General features: G+C 32.0%; 3 protein-coding genes across 6 annotated transcripts in view; 1 reads left to right on the forward strand and 2 right to left on the reverse strand.

Moving 5' to 3' along the window:
* Positions 1-3: 3 nt before the first annotated feature.
* Positions 4-6,221, reverse strand: Tbc1d8-9 (TBC1 domain family member 8/9). Its single transcript, XM_035092755.1, has 11 exons — positions 6,178-6,221; positions 5,370-5,536; positions 4,975-5,148; positions 4,205-4,568; positions 4,042-4,098; positions 3,774-3,978; positions 3,387-3,595; positions 2,802-3,277; positions 1,370-2,722; positions 1,181-1,299; positions 4-1,100 (listed from the first exon to the last, which is right to left on the reverse strand). Exons 1-11 carry the CDS (start codon positions 6,219-6,221, stop codon positions 882-884), a joined length of 3,387 nt encoding a protein of 1,128 aa, XP_034948646.1. The 3' UTR covers positions 4-881.
* A 494-nt stretch (positions 6,222-6,715) lies between these two features.
* The window catches only part of Rab26 (RAS oncogene family member Rab26), a 164,452-nt gene continuing 152,956 nt past the window's right edge, over positions 6,716-18,211 (forward strand). Inside the window, exon 1 of one of the 3 annotated variants that reach the window (XM_035092595.1) lies at positions 6,716-6,821. The gene's annotated coding sequence lies outside the window, so the exon portion shown is untranslated. Of the gene's footprint in view, positions 6,822-13,005; positions 13,137-18,211 lie in introns of those variants that run through there. The other 2 variants (XM_035092594.1, XM_035092593.1) reach the window with 2 other exon arrangements.
* Pc (Polycomb) lies at positions 9,084-12,920 on the reverse strand. 2 transcript variants are annotated; one of them, XM_035092592.1, is made up of 4 exons: positions 12,300-12,920; positions 11,254-11,421; positions 10,768-11,175; positions 9,084-10,405 (listed from the first exon to the last, which is right to left on the reverse strand). In XM_035092592.1, exons 1-4 carry the CDS (start codon positions 12,357-12,359, stop codon positions 9,767-9,769), a joined length of 1,275 nt encoding a protein of 424 aa, XP_034948483.1. In that variant the 5' UTR covers positions 12,360-12,920; the 3' UTR covers positions 9,084-9,766. The 2 variants fall into 2 exon arrangements, with proteins under 2 accessions (XP_034948483.1, XP_034948482.1); XM_035092591.1 differs by having other exon boundaries at positions 10,768-11,421.

The raw sequence follows: 18,211 nt of genomic DNA on the forward strand, positions 1-18,211 counted from the left end.
GTTATTTTATATACAATTAAAATACATAACAAAAACAAACTACACGCTTTGCATAAAATTTATTATTAAAACCTAATTACATCTGATAAATATTCATTATATATTTTGCACATTGCCAATGCTATTGATATAAAAATAAAAGTCTAGAAAATATTTATCTGTATAAATTCATGAGCACAAAATAATAACTATTTTCAGCTTTATTCTATGATATTGTGAAAAAAGTATTGCGGAGTTGCAGTTGGTTCTCATTTCATAAGTGCAATTTATAGAAATTTATAACTAATTATTATCATGACTTTTTTTATTACCTTGATAATTACTCGATTAATAAATCTAAGTATTTCAAAAGTTATTCTAGGAGTTATATAAAAAATAAAAATATCTTTCAAGAGCAAAAGAGCAAGAAATACAATGATCGCTTTTAGTTCATTAGTGAATAGTGTCAATGAAAATTAAGTCCTCTCGTTGATATCTGATTTAAATTAATTTGACCATTTTTACTGATACAGAACGATTAATATATACCCTGAGTATTTTTTTATATAAAAAATCAATTGATTTATTTTTACAAATATTCATATTTAATCAATAATTTTTTACGAACCTGATTAGTTCGTATGTTTAACGATATCAAATTTATCGTCAAGACGATGATAATTAATTATTTTGATAGTTACCACTTTTGAAATTCTATTCTAATTTTTCAGGGTTGATTTTTATAATTACAGAAAAACTTATTATTTAAATAATTAATTAATTTGGAACATAATAATTCCAATTATCACGTGTATTCAATTAATATTGAATTAATTAATATTGATCAAGTTAATTTCTTTTTGCATGGGCTCACATTCAGTGACAAAGACTTCATCAAATCGTCATACGTGAATTACTGGAGTATCTGCTAAAGAATGAACTCTATTGAATCTTCGATTGCGTAAGGTTGCAATAGCTTCTGAAAGGTTTGCTCTTTTACTAAAGAACTCCGTTATCGGTGCACCATTCAAAGCTGAAGCAAGGAATTGTTCTACTGTTATTGCCCAGTCTGGATCTGTGGAAGATGAAATACTCGAAGGATTTCCATTGCGATCTGGTGACTGTTAAAATTGAAAATAATTTTATTAAAATATTATTGAATTTATTCAATTTTTTCAACAGTTTAAAATAGATTTCTTACTCGTTCGAACTTAGTTCCTTTTATTTGAGTATCAGAAGCTAGTAATAAACTATCTTCAGATTCTTCTCGATCTACGTAGAATTTCTTTCCTACATCTCCAAGTTGTAGTAGTAGTGTTCCTATTTGTAAAAATATATTATTAATATATTGAATACTTAATAAACTTCAATAATAATTTATTAATTATACCTATTGTTGCAATAGAATGATACACATCTTGATCTTCAGGTTGAGCAGGGAACATATCATAAAGAGTTTTCCATAAAGCAATAAAATGTCTTTGAGACATTTTAGGAACTGTTTTGAATTCCAAAGGACTTTCTTTACAATCAATTAAAGATCTCAAGCTACCCATACTTTGGTTTTCCCATGATTCTCCTTGTTGACTGTTCATACTGATTGACCGTGAAAGCCGATCCGTATCGTCATTAAGACTGATCGCTAATTCTAAAGAAGCTGCACTTTGCTCCATAGTATCAAAGAAATCTGTTGCTTCAGCAGCCACTTCAGCTCCATCGGAATGTGTGGGAGAATCGATATCCACTGGAGTAAGAAGTGGTGGTAAATGCAGAGTATACAAAAGTTTCAATCTCTGAGTAACATCTGCAGTAGCAGTAACCCCAATTGCTTGTACAATTTCTCGAAAGTTCAAGAAACCATCATGATTGCGATCCATTAATCTAAATAATCTTGCAGCAAGTGATTCAGCCTGTGTACATTTTCCCCAAGGGGAAAGTCCACCAAAAAGAATTCTAAAGAGCTCAAAATCAACTTTGTAAGCTTCATAAGGTGGTTGTGTTGGATCATAACGCTCTGGCTCGGATTTTCGTTGACTCATTAGTTCTTCTCGAACTAAACTGAGCAAATCTTGCAGTTCTTCTGTCGTCATATATTTATCAGTAACTACACTTCTTATCACATTTTTTTCAATACCTTCTTCAAGATTTTGAACAACCCTAAGACGATGTTTTAACCTTAATCTCTCAATTTTGCCGATTGTCAAAGATCCATACCTCGAATATGATTCGAAAATTAACGTTTGCACTGAAATACTTCGTGGAGGTGTTGCACTATCAACTGGGCGAGGTAATACTGGTCCTTCATCATTGAATACTCCTCCTAAATAATCTGTTAATAATTGCATTGCTTCTCCGTCATCTCGACATTCTAATAATTTATCTTGGTTCCATTCTAGCACAGTTAAAGCTATTTGAAATATAACTCTAGCTCCGTCATAGAAAAAGCAGTCCATAATATTGACAGCACTTCCTGTCGGCATTACACTAAGGAAAATTGTCAGAAACCAGGACAGAGAAATTACTCGAATAAGTCCTAGTTCTTTGAGTTTCGCATGAAGAGTTGGTAAATGCTCTGCAGCTAATTCTTCTAATAACCCTTGATCCACAAGAGCACCTACTACTCGACGATCATAATAATCGGGAAGTAGTGACTCGCAAACATTACACAATTGCCAAAAAGCAGATTCTTCTGAGCAATAGATGAGCAAAACTGACGCTACTATATTCATCGCTTGACAGTATCCTAAATAAAATACAAAAATAATTTTTTCTTTTGTTTTTAATTTATGTATTTCATAAAAATAATTAAATAAAAAATTTACCGATTTGAGGATTCCTCCAAGCGTAAGCAGATAGAACCCTTCTCAAAGCATTTATTCCAGTATCAGATTGAAAGGCAGGATGTTCAGGTAATGATCTATGTAAATCTCGTTCAATCTCTTCATTAGCTTGACAAGATTTCCCTAATGATTGATTTACCAATGATTGGTACAATCCAGGATTCATTGCCATTTCATTCAAAGCACCAGAGAATGTCAACCAAACTTCACCCCTAAGAGTTTGAGGAACACCTTGAATTACTAGTTTTGCAGTTTCTGTTGTTCTGTATATTGTTATCCCCCTTCCATACTCTGCAAAGTGCAGTTCCCATTGTTTTTCTTTTGCTTCTTGTTTCACAGCTGCTTCAGTGCTCAGTGGAGCTTTAAAAAGAGTCATTAATGGTGGTTGTGGAGTCCAAGAATTTTTTGGTTTTATTGTTTCTTCATTATCATTACTTGTTGGACTTGCTAATGAGTAACTAGAATGTTTAAAAAAAAAAAGAATTTGTCATGAAAGTTTATTAATGAAGTTGGTTACTCATTTTTTAGTGATATTTCATAGCTATCATTACCGAGTTATTAACTTACAATTGCATCAATTTAGTCTTTGTTAATAATTCAGATATTTTCTGAACCACAAAATCTCTGTCTTGAATTTGTGCAAACAAAAAAGATGCTCTAGGCGTAGTTACAAGAATAGATTTATCCATTGATGTTGAACAATTGGGCGATTGGTCCGCAGGTTCAACCAGTCTAACTTCACGTAAAGGAATTACTAAACTTACCAATTGTCTGACCTAAAACATTGAAATAATTGTAAAAAAGAAAAACTTGATCAATAAACAATAAGTTTGCTTACATTTTTATATATCGTAATGTCATAAAAAATTTTATAATTATCTTTACTATTTTTTTTTCTTTGAATATTTCAAATAACTACATTTTTTTTTTGTTTAAATATGTTTCATTACTCACTCGGCTTTCAAAGCAGAGATAATTTTGTGATAAAAATATTCTTCCCCAGACGTCACGTTTATTATACGGTGTCCAGAGTGTTGCGTCAATACTACCATCTAATTTCTCATTTCCTGGTAATCGAAACTGTAATCTGTATGCTTCTGAATGTGCTCGTGCATCGAGATCACGTTTTAAAAATGAAGGCTTTTTTGGTACATTTTTACTGAAAACATCAACAGTGATAATAAAAATTCTCACTTAAGACAATTATAATTATTATAAATACCTTAATTTATTCAATAACTCCCTATCTTCATTGAATCCACTTTTTTCATCAATTAGTCTAAAACAAAATGATTAATAATAATATCATTTATTTGTTTAATTTATATTTCATCAAAATTAGTTAAGTCTTTGAGTATTAAATATTGAACTAAAAACGAACATACCTCTTCATTGCAATATTAGTGAGTTGTTCCATTAATGAATAAGTCTCAGACTTACGTAGAAACATGGAAAAATGATGCTCTTTATTGTCTCGAGTAACAATACGAATACTGTCTGGGAATACCAGAGAATTAGTTTTATCCAACTCCACAATATCAGCCCATCTTATTATTAACTTTGTTTCTTTTGAAAGGATATACGCATAGAAACACATGTGATTGACGGACAAGTATAACCATCCTTGTCTAGGTAAACGTGTTTTCCAATAACTACACGAATAATAATTGACAAGTTTATCATCACTTGGTAGATTAAAAAGTTGATGAAATTTGAAAGAGGCTGTTTTAAATGACTGCGGATCTTCCTCTGGAAATCATAATAAATAGTATTTTCAATAAACTATTCATTACCATTTATAATATTGTGATGACGCTTGAAAAAAATACTTCAATGTCTGAAGCACAGTGAAGTAAATGAAGTTTTTTGATCAATAAAATATATCTTTGTATTATTAATCATTGAAACAATGATTATCTTTAGAGTATTATTCTGCCGGTTAAATAACTCAGACTTTATTGTAAGCAATAATCTCAAGTTATGATAAATAAGAAAGTCTTAATTCAAAAACGTAACAAAGATAATGCTTTTTTGTTTGATTTATGTTATTGTTCGTGCACATAATTAATGATAAGTAAATAATTGAATTAATTATTCAATAATATTACTGCACGAGTCTAATTAAAAAAATATTTTTTTTAAATATTTATATTACCTTCAGCAAATTGACAGTCTGGAACATTATTGGCAATAATCGATTGTATTTTACAGCAAACAAATTCTGTTATTTCCTCTTCGGTATCAAAAGATTTTAAAGTATCCATTAAATTTGAATGAAGCCATTCCCAATCTTGTAAAATTTCTTCATGAGTCAGTGAACATGCTACCACTAAAAAAGTAACAAATATTTTTATAAATATTTCTACTGTTTGTTTTGTCTATTTAACTGGTAGACAGTTGAAAGATTAGATTGTCAAAAAAGCATCTGCTCCACAAATGCATGTCTTTTGTTATCGTTATCTTTTGAACTCTTATCAATTGTATGAACAATTTGACAACCAAAATTTATAAAGAATTTTTCAAATCAATTTGTCACTAAACTATCAATACCCCAATAAACTTCTGATGATGGCGTTTGATGTAGAATTCGAAATGGAGGAGGCTTCGTATCGAATACACTGTCCAATGTTCCAACGAGTATTGATGACAGTCCTTTACTTTTTCCATGACCCTTTCGTCTTTGTAACACAAAGTAAACGGTTGCCTGCTCTGTAACCCTGTATGAGAATATATATTGATTTCTTAAATTATTGAAATGTATAAAAATATTAATATTCAAAGTGAATAACGTTCAAACATATTACTAAACGAAGAGCATAACTGTTGATTTTTTTTTTACTTTCCTTCATCTTAACAATTTATGAGCTTCATTTTAAAAAATTATATAGAATTAAAATAGAATTACTCCAAAAATATAAAATAAATTTTTTTTTCTATTTTTAAAACTGTTAGTTAATTAAATTAGTTTCATTTTAATTAAAATTTCTTTTAGTACTTTCTATCTTATATAATTAAATAAATTAAAAAAATAATGCATAGTTTTAAAGAACTTGGTAACCTTCAGATTTAATCACAAAATATGTAATAATTTTCTTATATGATTTACTTGCTCATATGTAGTCAATTTCGTAATTTTATGAGCACGATATTGACAATGACAATAAAAAATAAAAAAATTTAGTACGATAAAAAAAAGTTTATCAAACTAATGAGTATAAATCTTGAGAATGAAATAACTTAATGTTTTAATGAATAATTAATCAAACCATGTGCATGTTTATATAAAAAATCATTCATCAGCTGTACTTGACACTCGATGTAAACAATTTATTAGTTATGGTAGTATATTGATATTTACCAAAACGCGTTGGCAAGTAAAACTTCTTGTGGTTTCACCCACATATTATTTTCTTTTAATCCAACACATATGGTTGCACTGAAGTTACGACCCCGCTATTACTTTATTTGATATTACTTGTAAAAAATAAACCAACCGTTCTGGCTGTTGTACAAAAAAATATTTCTGATAAAACCCTAGCACAAATTCCACAGACAATTGGCGTCAACGCACAAGCTTTCTGGATTGTCAGTGCTGCCATTCTATTTACTAGGACTTTGTTGAACTCTAGTGACTTACGGTTATAACTATACAAAACTTGGTTGGCAAGCCTGCAACTGACGCTACGCTTGCGCAATAACTCTCAAGCTCCGATTGTCAGTTGTTTTCAAATGGTTGATAATTAATATATTTTTTCGTTAAACATTTTACTAATTAAATGAGTGATTAGCGCAATTAGAGCAAATATTATTGATAAATTATTATTATTTATTTAGACTAACAATTACCTCATAATGTAGTGAAATGAAAATTGTTTTTAAAGACGCATATTTATTGCGTATTGAATGTAAATAAACGAGCGTCTAAAAACAGTAGAACATCGAAAGTGGAGTTTGGTGAAATTTTGTTTCGATAAAATTGTCTTAATTACACTGCTATCTAAGGTAAGTATTAGTAATAATTGATAAAATTGAACTTAACAATGTAAAGCTTCTATGTATTATTAATGAATTAGAACTTTTTATATAATAATTTATCTAAATGTATTTGTATACTTGAAATCAAATCAAGATATCATTTACCATTAAATGAAAAATTTAGAATAATTACTGATATAAAAATTTCTTCAACTGAATTCAAATCAAATATTTCAATGAATAATTCAACTTATCTATATTTGAAAAAGTTAACAGGAAATTTTTACCATATATTATTGAATATCATTTTATATAACTGAAAAATGAATTTCTTTAGTCGAATAATTTTTCAATTAATTGGTTTTGGTTGATAACTATCAATAAGTATAACAGCAGCGGCTGATCATTAATTCGAACTAATTAATAATTTTATTGAAAATAAATTAGTTTTTTAAGTAATTCTACTGATAGCGTCTGTTTGACCATTCAATGGTATAATAAAAGATTGTTACTTTAACACTAATTTTTTGAGATTATAGCGTGTTTATTGTTTTTTAAAAAATAAATCGGAATAAAAATTCACTAATTCATAGAATGATAAATAAATCATTCTTAGAATGAGGATTAATAAATAAGTATAACAACAGTATTTCAAGTAATGATTTTATTGAAATATAAGGAATCTGTACCAGACAGAACTAAAATTACTGTTGGATTTGGTACTACTGGGGTTCATATATAATATATGCCTTGCGTAGTCACTGCGACATTCCACACTTCTGTTTCTTTTGTTCTCTATCATATAGATGAATGTCCATAAGTACAGAAAAAATATCGAAGGTACGCGCACAGTCTATTTTAAAAATTCTACATCTAAAAAATTTTATTCTTTCCCTCTCATCAATAATAATAATAATTATAATAATAGCAATAATAATTGTCATAATAATTATGATATAATAATAACCCTTGCGTTTTTTTAAATTTACATTTATAATAATTACATACATAAATGACCATAAATGAAGTATTTTATTTAATTTCGCTCTTCTTTTATATTTACAACTGTGAAACAAAAAAAAATAGAAGAAAATGTCCATCTACTCTGAATCTATTCATTTAATCAGCGAAAAAATTAAGAAATTCATTTTCTCTATTTACACTTTTTACAATAGTACGTCTTTTTAATATACAATTATACATAATAACATGTCTTCTGTAAATATTTTTGCCGATAAGATGACAAAAATGACGATAATTATTTACGTTAAATTTTTTCTTTATGATTTCTATATCATTGTATATAATGTAAATAATTATCGCAATCCACATCAGTCATCACACGAATGTAGAAATTCATTTTAAAAAAATGATCTTTGGTTCGTTTTGAGAGAGATTCTACAACGAACCTTTGATTAAAAAACTCGTGATTTATGTTTTAAATTAAAAGCAGGTATTCATTACTCGTGTGTATATTTGTCACATATGATTACGTTAAAATTTAAAAATCTATAAATTAATCATAGTTGATAACTAATCAATTAATAAATAAGCAGTATACATATATAATTAGCCTTTACAATCTATTTATAATTATCTATATCACGGATTTACTGGTTCTGAAGATGTACGATTACGATCACCTCATATTTATGAGATTATATAAATAAAAATTATCATTTCAGTTGAATTTGTTACTATAATCTTGAAATAAGTGATAACAATTTGGTTACTGTTAAAAATTGTAGTGTTAAAAGATATGCTCTCATGAGAACTTATTTGATTTTCTAGATTGTAATAAATCATCTTAAATGATGAATTAATAATTAATAAGCTGTTATTAATGAATAATCAACAATTTAAAAATCTGACATGTATCAGATGGTCGATTTGAAATGATAAAAAGACTTATAGCCCATCACGAAAAACTACAAGTGCAAATTAACACACATTTTAAAACATAACGTGAACAAAATAAGAAACATATTTTCATATCTTTGTTAGCTAACAAAGAAATGTTAATATAATCGTTGTTATTAATATTATCAATAATAACGCCAACAAACTTTAAAAATCGACTGTAAAAATAACCAATTTACACAGCTAAAAACATAAACGATAACTTTTCTTTTGTAAGTGAGTCTTAGAAGTAAAATAAAATAATATATTTGCTCATCACTAGCAATAATTAATAATACCAATCAATCAATTAATCAATTATTTAATATGATAGTTGAAAATATTAACATTATAATTTCATTTTTAATGATATCTTTTGTTAAGCTTGTTCAATAAATTAAATTTATCTGTCCATAAATTGATTTTCTGACAGTTTTACGGCAAAATATTTATGATCATGATTCAAAAGTATATTTCAATATTTAATTTATTATAAATTTCATTTTATTACCAATCTAATCACCGGATCAGTGCAATCTAGAATCTACCAAGCATACACTTAAGAAAAGTACAATTAATATTTCATTAATTTCTGAATGATATGGAAAGAAAAGAACCTGACAAGTTTTTACATTATTATTAAACTTATTTCAATATTTTTTTTTTATTTTCTTAGAAATTAATGTTAATGATCAATTAGACTTTTCACTCAGAAATATATACAATATCAAGATCTTAAATTTTCGATATTTTTTCAATTATTTAGACAATAAAATAAATATTTGGAACCAGTGTAATTCTTTTCGATTCTTCGGTGGTGATTTTATCCATTGACTGAATAGTAAAATCACATTATTACAAGATATTGATAATTTCGTCACTGACAATTCAATTTTGCGATAACAATTTCATTATATTCTATCAACAGTCTGTTTGAATTGTCACAAGAAGTCTATTTTTGTAGCATCTTAACGTTATTTAGTGTGAAAATAATTTATATGTACAATCATTAAATTACGATTTTCAAGTCAAACATTCTGTTGGCTTATTTAATGTTCTTGTTTTCATTTTATTCAGTAGATATCGCTTTTAGGATCTCTCTCACGAAAAAATCCTTTCTCAGTCTTACACTCCCTGATAGTGACGGTTTTTAAATTGACTGTAACGTCAGTAATAAATACTTGATCAGCAACAGGATTTCTCGCGTGCCAATAATCAGTACTTGGACTGGTCAGTGGAATATACACGTTGGATTTTATAATTTCCGGTGGTATGATACTTGTCGCATTATTATTGTTATTGTTATTATTATTACTCGTATTATTATTGTTGATGTTATTATTATTGTTGTTATTATTATTATGTCCGTGATGGCCATTAACAATAGAAGTTAACCTGTTATTATTTGTGTAAGCATCAGTAGGACTGGGGGATTTGTGGCCATTTGTGTCAGTCATTGTGCCATTTGACTTTTCAGTTTTCTCTAGAGGTCTCTTTTTTGGCGGATGCTCTAGAGGAGTATCTATTCTTGGAGATAGAGGGGCGGGAGGTGCCCGAGGTAGAGAAGGTGGTGGACCATGTGGTACATCAGCTTCAGGTCGTTTTTTGTCCTGAATTGCAGGTGCTGGAGTTGTTGGAACTGCTGGAAGCGGCTCTTCTGGCGTTGATTTAACACCAGATGATGAAGGTCTTTTGCCATTTAGTTTGTGATTCTATAAAGATTATTTGAAAATTAAAATCAATTACTTGACTTGATAACAATAATCAAATTTTTATTAATTAGCTCCTCTTTATGTCAATATAAATAATTGATTGCATACTTTTGTAGTTGAATTTCTTCAAAGTTTCGATTGTTGACTCTAATAAATTATTTGTCGAAATTTTTTTACAAAAAGCTGTATCGATATGAACACAATTTATATTTTATACAAACGTAAATTATTTAATTCAATAGATTTAACAACCCATTTCGTTTAATTATAATAATTTTATCTTTTTTTAAAAGTGGATTTTTAATTCTATTTCACACTCTCATTTATTGTACTTAATAATTATTTTCTAATTGAAAACTCACGTGATAAGGAGTGGCATTGCCCTTGATAGGAAGGAGACGTGGAATTTTATTAGGAGGTGGACTTCCACCGCCACTGCTCGGACTTGTGGTTATAGTAACGCCAATTTTGCCTGATTCTTTGCTTAAGACCTCAGCTTTCCTCTTGGTGCCCGCTGGTTCCCTTCTTGCTATGAGTGGAATGTCAACGCTGCTGTTTGAACTGTCTGAATCGATACTGAATGCTGACGCTGATAATTCGGGTGGTGTTGGAGACTCATGACCATCGAGCGAGCTCGGCAACGTGTCTTCATCAGCAGCAGGATTTAATCGAGGTGCTGAGGTACTGCCAGACTCATCTTGACTGTCTTCACCAACTCTTTCGTCTCCACCAGGCTCCTCTGCCACATGAAGACTAGCTAAAACCTGCTCCTGTTGACGTAAAGTAGTGACGTTGGTACTTGAATCTTTTTCATCAATTTCATCATCCAACAAAGCGCAGTATCTTACGTTGTATCTTGCGTCTCTCCTTCTGGGTCTTCTTGTGACAACGTCACCTCCTCTTTGGCTCTCTTCGTATAATTCAATGAGCCTGACATCTAAAATATTTTCTTCTGGTTCCCATGTGTTGTACTTTTTACTCCAGCCCTTCCACTTAACAAAATACTCGACTTTACCCTGCAAAAAAAAACATACAATACACGATTTTATTTTATTCTTTCTCTAGATAAAATTCATCTGAATTTTCAACTCCAAAATTTATGTAACACAAATTTCGATAAGTAATGAATGAACTTTTATTTTTGAATAAATTGAATACATTTAAATGACTCTAAATATATTTGAATGTGCTCAAACAATAATTATCATACATTTTTCGATTGTGTTACAATATTTAGTAATCTGCTCCAAAAAGTTGATCTTTAATTCTCTAACTTTAACTATTTTCAATTGATTTAATATTATTTGCTAGTCATACAAAACTGATCAAATCATTCATTAATCATTCAGTATTGTATTGAATTTTGCAAAAAATTATTGAAGATTCTTTTTTCGATCTTACGATGACAGTCAGTGTTAGTGAGAACAATTGAATTTATGTTGATGTTAAATCTTTGATTGAATGTTGGAGATATTTTACCCAGTTAAAAAAAAACTCATCCAACATTTTTTTTTTACGAAACACAAAGATCGCGTAACGTTCCATGCAATGGATCGCGTGACGCAACGAGTTGCCTGGCCCAAAGACCATTTTCCCCTTTCGTGAATCGAGTTATGGAGAGAGTAAGAAAGATAGATTGTTAGATAAAGAAAGAGAAAGAAGAAAAAAAAAAGGGAGAAAAAAGGAAGAGAAAGAGAAGCGTCCCCGTTAGCATTTAACGAGTCAAGTTGGAGAGTCTCGAGCATGGTATAAATCTCAAGGGGAGGGGAATTAACTTGAAGAGGTAACTCCTGCCCTCCTGATATTAACGGGTGGGGATATTCTAGACTAGCAAATAACATTCTGTCGGCTAACGCCGCCTGGTGGTTTTTTTTAATACATCAAGTAATCTTACCCGCTTTTCTCTCTTCTTCGTGATCCTTTCTGCAGCGTAAACCCTGTCTCCTAAATCCATTTTTATATTGTTAATTTCTTGTCAATTTTTTTAACTAACTGTTTATCCAAATGATCAATATCACGTCACTGTTATTGACGTATTACACTTCGACAATCTATTTACATATCCAATTGTTGTAAATAACTTGTCTATCACTCACAACTATCAAATTTTCATATGAACCTTTTTTCACTTGAGTACACACGCGTAATCCAAATGTAATTGCGTAAAATGTTAGATGCACTGAATTATTGTGATGATTTATATTAAAAGATAGATAAACAAAATAAAGTCACACATAAATGATCTTCAGATAGAAGAATCAACAATTTATAATCCAGTGTCACTGAGGATAATTTTCATCCAATTTATTTACGATAAACTCCAACACGTGCGGCTCGGGTTTATCTTGATAGTCGACATGGCCGTATGTTTTTTGCACTGGCCTCAGGTTGTGCCGCACCACTGGGGCCAATGATTAGAGAGAGCGGCTATTTCAGCGGCGAGACAGGAGCGTCGTGATGGGAAATGTTTTCAGGACGGCGAGTAACGCCAGTACGACCGGCAAGTACAAGCAGAGGCGGACACGCACGTCCCATCGGGAGCAAATTAAACGCGCGCTATTGAAGACCCAATCCGCGTGTTGACGCCGAGCTCACTGATCAACGACTTTCACGTTGATAGACGATAAGTCCTTGTCACACAGGCGGCTTCACCAAGTCCTAATTTTGCCAAAGTCAACGCCAATGTGCCTTTAACAAGTAACACGTTTTCCAAGTGACGAGGATGACGATGGTAAGAGAATAGCAGTAATAGTAGTAGTAGTGTAGTAGTAAGGTATTAGTAGTAGTTGTACATATATAAATATGTATATGTAGTAGATTGGTGATATAGTAGAGTAGTTTTGTGCTGCTCTCTCCGGGTAACTTCGGTGAAGTTCGTTCTGTGACGTCAGAACCAGCAACTGCTCCCCCTTGCCTCGTAAACACCAAACATGGCCGTCAGGCGGATATACGAAACGACGTTAATCCAGTTTTATGTCGATATTACGAATTGTCGTCCTTTTTTTCAGGTCCAAGTGGTATTACAATAAAGTTGTAGATTTTTTTTTATTATTGAAAACTCTAAAGTCTTATAAAATGAGTTAACGGTAAAACGAACCGATACTCATCCAACGTCTAACACATTCTCCGGTTCACGGCAGACTAATCTCGAAGTCTGCCTAACTCCCCTCGCAAACTCGTTCGTGGACTCGCCCGACCCGGTTGCGTGGGGGATTGAGAGCGGGGATACGCTCGGGGGGTTAGAGAAGGATCGAACGACTCACCACAGGAGAGGGGAATAATAACGTTGATAAGGGGAATGTGGCGGAGAGACGAAGGTGCAATGGAGGTAGTGAGGACAAAGACAGAGATATTTGTGTGCTACTCTGAAATGAGAGAGTCGAGCTTGCCGACTACCCCAAGTCCCCTTGTATGTGCGAGAGCAACCGCTCTGTTGCAACGTTGCCAAGTTTCAGTCGATAGTCCCACCAAATGTCACGAGCTCACTACTACACGTTTTCCAATGTGTAAGTATCCTCACGCTTCTGTTCTCCGTGCTCTACCTACGATCCTTAGGCATTATCCTTCTGCCCAATCGATCAAATAGTTCATACGTACACAAATACTAATACAACATATGAGTATCTATCAAGTGTGCGCACTTATACTGGTTTATATAGCCGTTGGATCGTTGATCTGGCAACGTCGTGTATCCTCTACCGTGAGTCTGCGACGTTCTGTCACACACATACACTCTACATTCTCTATTGAGTACACTTTTAATGTACAGATACGCACTAATACACATTAAACGTGGTAACCTCGCCGATAAACACTGCACTGCGACGACCAACTTGTGGTGCACTTTCTTCACTAATATTTCAAAAATGAATAAATCCAAAATGCTGACGGTACCGTATAAAGGTAAACCGTTCAATTGGTATATGACACTTGGATGTGTCTTATACCACACTGGCACGTATTCTGAAGAGTATGCGCGAGCTACTGCGCGCGCGACCGTAACGAGATCCTAAAAACCGCTACGAGTACAAACGCGTGTAACCTCCACGGATCCCGAAACAAGAGTGTCCTCCGCTGCTAGCAGACGGCCCGCTCTTCCGTCCTTTGGTATAAATGCTTGAATAAAAACCCGCTGGAAGGAATTGGATTGGTAGACCGCACTCGGCGTCCCGCCAATTGCTCCCTTCTATTTAGCTGCCGTCCAATCAACACTTGGGCCCCTCCTACAGCGTCTGTCTGTCGCTGCTTCAAGTGGGCGTCGACGCGCGTCAGTAGACAACAGTGTGTTTTGCGTTTTCCCCCCTCAATCCCTTTAACGACCGCGGCTTCGACTCAACATTCATCCTCCCCTCAGCTCTCGCACTCACCCAACAATACCCGAATAACAGAGCTGTGCCACAGGTCTCGCTCTGGCGCAACATAAACGTGTGTCGTATCAGTTCTGGGGTTCTCGCGGCCTCGGGCGCTCTGCGCGAGGGGAGCGGGTGATGTGAGAGCAAAAGAGACCAACTTAAAGAGAGATAGATTCAAAGAAGGGAGGGTAACCTTTCCCCTCTTCCGACTGTCGGTATTGAAATATCCTGGCCCCAGAGCCCCGTGCGACGATGCCGCTTCTCTACCACGCTACGCATACACCATCTCCCTCTTGCTTACTTCCCCACACTCTCATTCTCTTACTCTCTTGCTTCTTTTTTTCTCCTGTCCCAAGAGTGTTGGGCTTTGCGTCTTTCTATGAAAGGCTTCTCGCCGATCTTTCTACAGTCCTTCAGCCAACTCTGCCCCTCTTCCTACATCCCACCAACGTTGTTACGACCGTCTATTTCATCCCGCCTGTTTTTCTTCAGGATCTCGACCCTCCTCCTCCTCTTATTGCTCTCGTTCTTATTCTCCAACTCTTTTCCGATGGACAATCAATCGTTACACAAAAAAAAAAGCAACTCTTCAACCCTCTCACCAGCTACTCCAAAAGTTTTATATTTAAAATTATCTATTCTAATTCACCAGAGTCGATAATTTTTACTCCAAAGTATTTCATTGGGTTCGCTGATTTCAATCAATACTTTTGAAGTTAAATTTTCTAAACCTTTACATGACTTTGTCATGACTATGGTGTATTTCTCAAGCTATTCTTTTCTCTTGGGTGGCATCGCGTGACCTCAAGGACCACCGTCGAATCATGTAGCGTGAAATAATCACAATGATAAACCTCCAGGCACTACTTTTAAAAACATGTATATCTTTATATGTCTTTGACATGCTGCTACGTAATATTTTTTTATTTTCTCATCATTTTTCGTCAATTAAATATTACTTGAATTCATTAGACTGTTGATTCACGTTAGCTTACAGAAACTATGAAATTTGATGAACTAGATTTTCAGAAGCTCAGATACTTGGTATCATCTTCAAGATCTACCAAGTTATTTATGGTCAATAACTCTTCTCTTAAACAGTTATATAATGCTCGTAATTTGCACGTCTGTTTATTTTTTAAAACTTTTGTAAATATCTGGTGCCATTATCTTACATTTCTCTATCGTGATGAGACATTTTTATTCACTCGATTTATTGTCCATAATTATTCGAAAATCATACAAAAGCTTATTCATCTCAACACTTTATTTAAATAACAAAAAAAAACTTATAAATAAATCTAATATTTCATTTGATAATGTGAGAAAATAGTTTTACGAGTAAGAGATTATTATTCTTACATGTCCAGACATAAAAAATAAAATATGAAGCTGAGGTTTTATCTGAAATGTAATCAGCTCATTTCCGTCTTTATCAGTATTGAAAACTGCAGAATAGTTGATGTATCATGAACTCCAGTAGTGAATGATTTGACTTATTTGACTATTCTTCGACAATCTTTTATTTTAAATATAAACACACGAATGAAAAATTAAAGTACAGAAATGAGGTTGAGAAATCAACTTAGTCAAGACAAAAACACATTCCTTGTCTACTGAGTGTCGATGATGTTCTTAAAATAGCTTTACAGCAGATCGTCGAACATCCGAATCGTCACGCAACAATAGACGCCAAGACCTCGAAGCTCATCCGAGCTCTTTATATAAAGGAAGTCTGAGAATGATTCGGTACAACGAATTTGCAAAGATCGGCATTAAATCATTCAGAGAAGATAACATTATTCTTGTTACAATACATAATTATTCTCTTTTCCTTTATACAATAGTTATATCTACATTTAACATATGATGTTTTTGTCTGATCGATTTCAACTCCAAAACGAAAGAAAGAGGAAAATAAAGATTTTTTGTGACTTTTATTGAGTTGGGTTTAATGAGAAAAATTTTTTGGTGTTATGTTACAATTATAAATGAAAATCCAAAACACGTGAACACATATCCGGCTCATTGTCAAGTTAATTACGTCCAGGGTCTATCACTGACTAACCGGGGAGTGGCTTTTCATGAGTTTTATACTTAATACTCAAGTTTTATTTAGGTTTATTTTTTTACTTATTCAAGATGAACTTACTTATAAAATAATAGAATTCTAAATTACTCTAATTTGCACTACATAACGCTGCAAATCAAAGTGTGTAATAATAAAGACGTGATTAATGTTAAATGTCATAAACAAACTATAAATTTCAACACACTTTAAAGTGTATAAAACGACTACAAGACTTGTATAGTTTGTTAATAATTAACATTAAACACGTCTTTATTATTACACACTTTAATTTGAAATAAATTAATGTAATGTCATAACACCCACTGACACTGCAAGTCCAAGTGTGTTATTTTTAGACGGTTAAACGTGTTAAACATGAAATTACTCATTCAATTAACATTGTAATTACTTTTTAAACAGTTTCAAGTGCATTGAAATCAACACTCACAAGCTTGAGATTTGCAGTGTGATAGAATGGATTTTGTTTTAATAAAGTAAAAGCTTTTTATGATTGATAAATATTCCGCTACATGTTCAATTAAATATTTATTAATGCATTAAATGCATTTGATACCTCAAGATATCACTTTAGAGTTGAGACTAATTTTTGCTCCAAAATTATTTTCGTGTATGCTATTAAGTAAACTGAGATTCATCCATCAATTATTCAGGATGGTTAATAGAATGATGTTATAATGTTTTTAATGTCAATTGCAATTTTTAAAAGTTTATTTTTATGTAGTATATAAATGTAAGGTTGAACAATAAGGTCAAGCATGATATTAATTAATTAATATGTAAATTGTTGGAATTCTTCGAGGTGAATAATCTGCACGCCAACTAGTCAAACTGAGGATTAGCTTCTTTTCACTTCTCTCACTTAATCTGTAACACACATATGTTTGTTCTATTGATAAGGACAAAGATAAAGAAAGATACATTGAGAGACTCTGGTTTAAAGTATCCAGTCAAACACAATCTGGTGTTTGTCTGATATAATCACCCACTGGTGAGCAGTAGTAATTCCTTTAAAATGTCTACGAAATGAATCCAAAGGTCATATGCACATGTGCAATATTTTTGATGCAATTTTTACAGAGATTGAAATTTCAATAAACTCTTTATTGTGATAGAAAAAGAAATATTTATTGGTATATTTTAATTTTAAACAAAGTTTTTTAATAACTAGTGAGAAGGCAAAAAAATTTCACTTTATTAATGTTTGTTTTTTGAATACAATTTTTCAACTTTCTTCTGTTTCAAGGATTTACTTTGTTCTCTTGTTATGGCCAATTTTCCTATTCAAACTGGAAACTTAAGCACCAATTGAGGCTCGTGCACATGTAGTCCACTTATCGACGACATCAACATACATTTCTTTAT

The sequence above is a fragment of the Chelonus insularis genome, unplaced genomic scaffold (genome assembly GCF_013357705.1).
Source record: "Chelonus insularis isolate UGA/USDA-ARS -01 unplaced genomic scaffold, ASM1335770v1 contig_94_pilon, whole genome shotgun sequence".
NCBI lineage: Eukaryota > Metazoa > Arthropoda > Insecta > Hymenoptera > Braconidae > Chelonus > Chelonus insularis.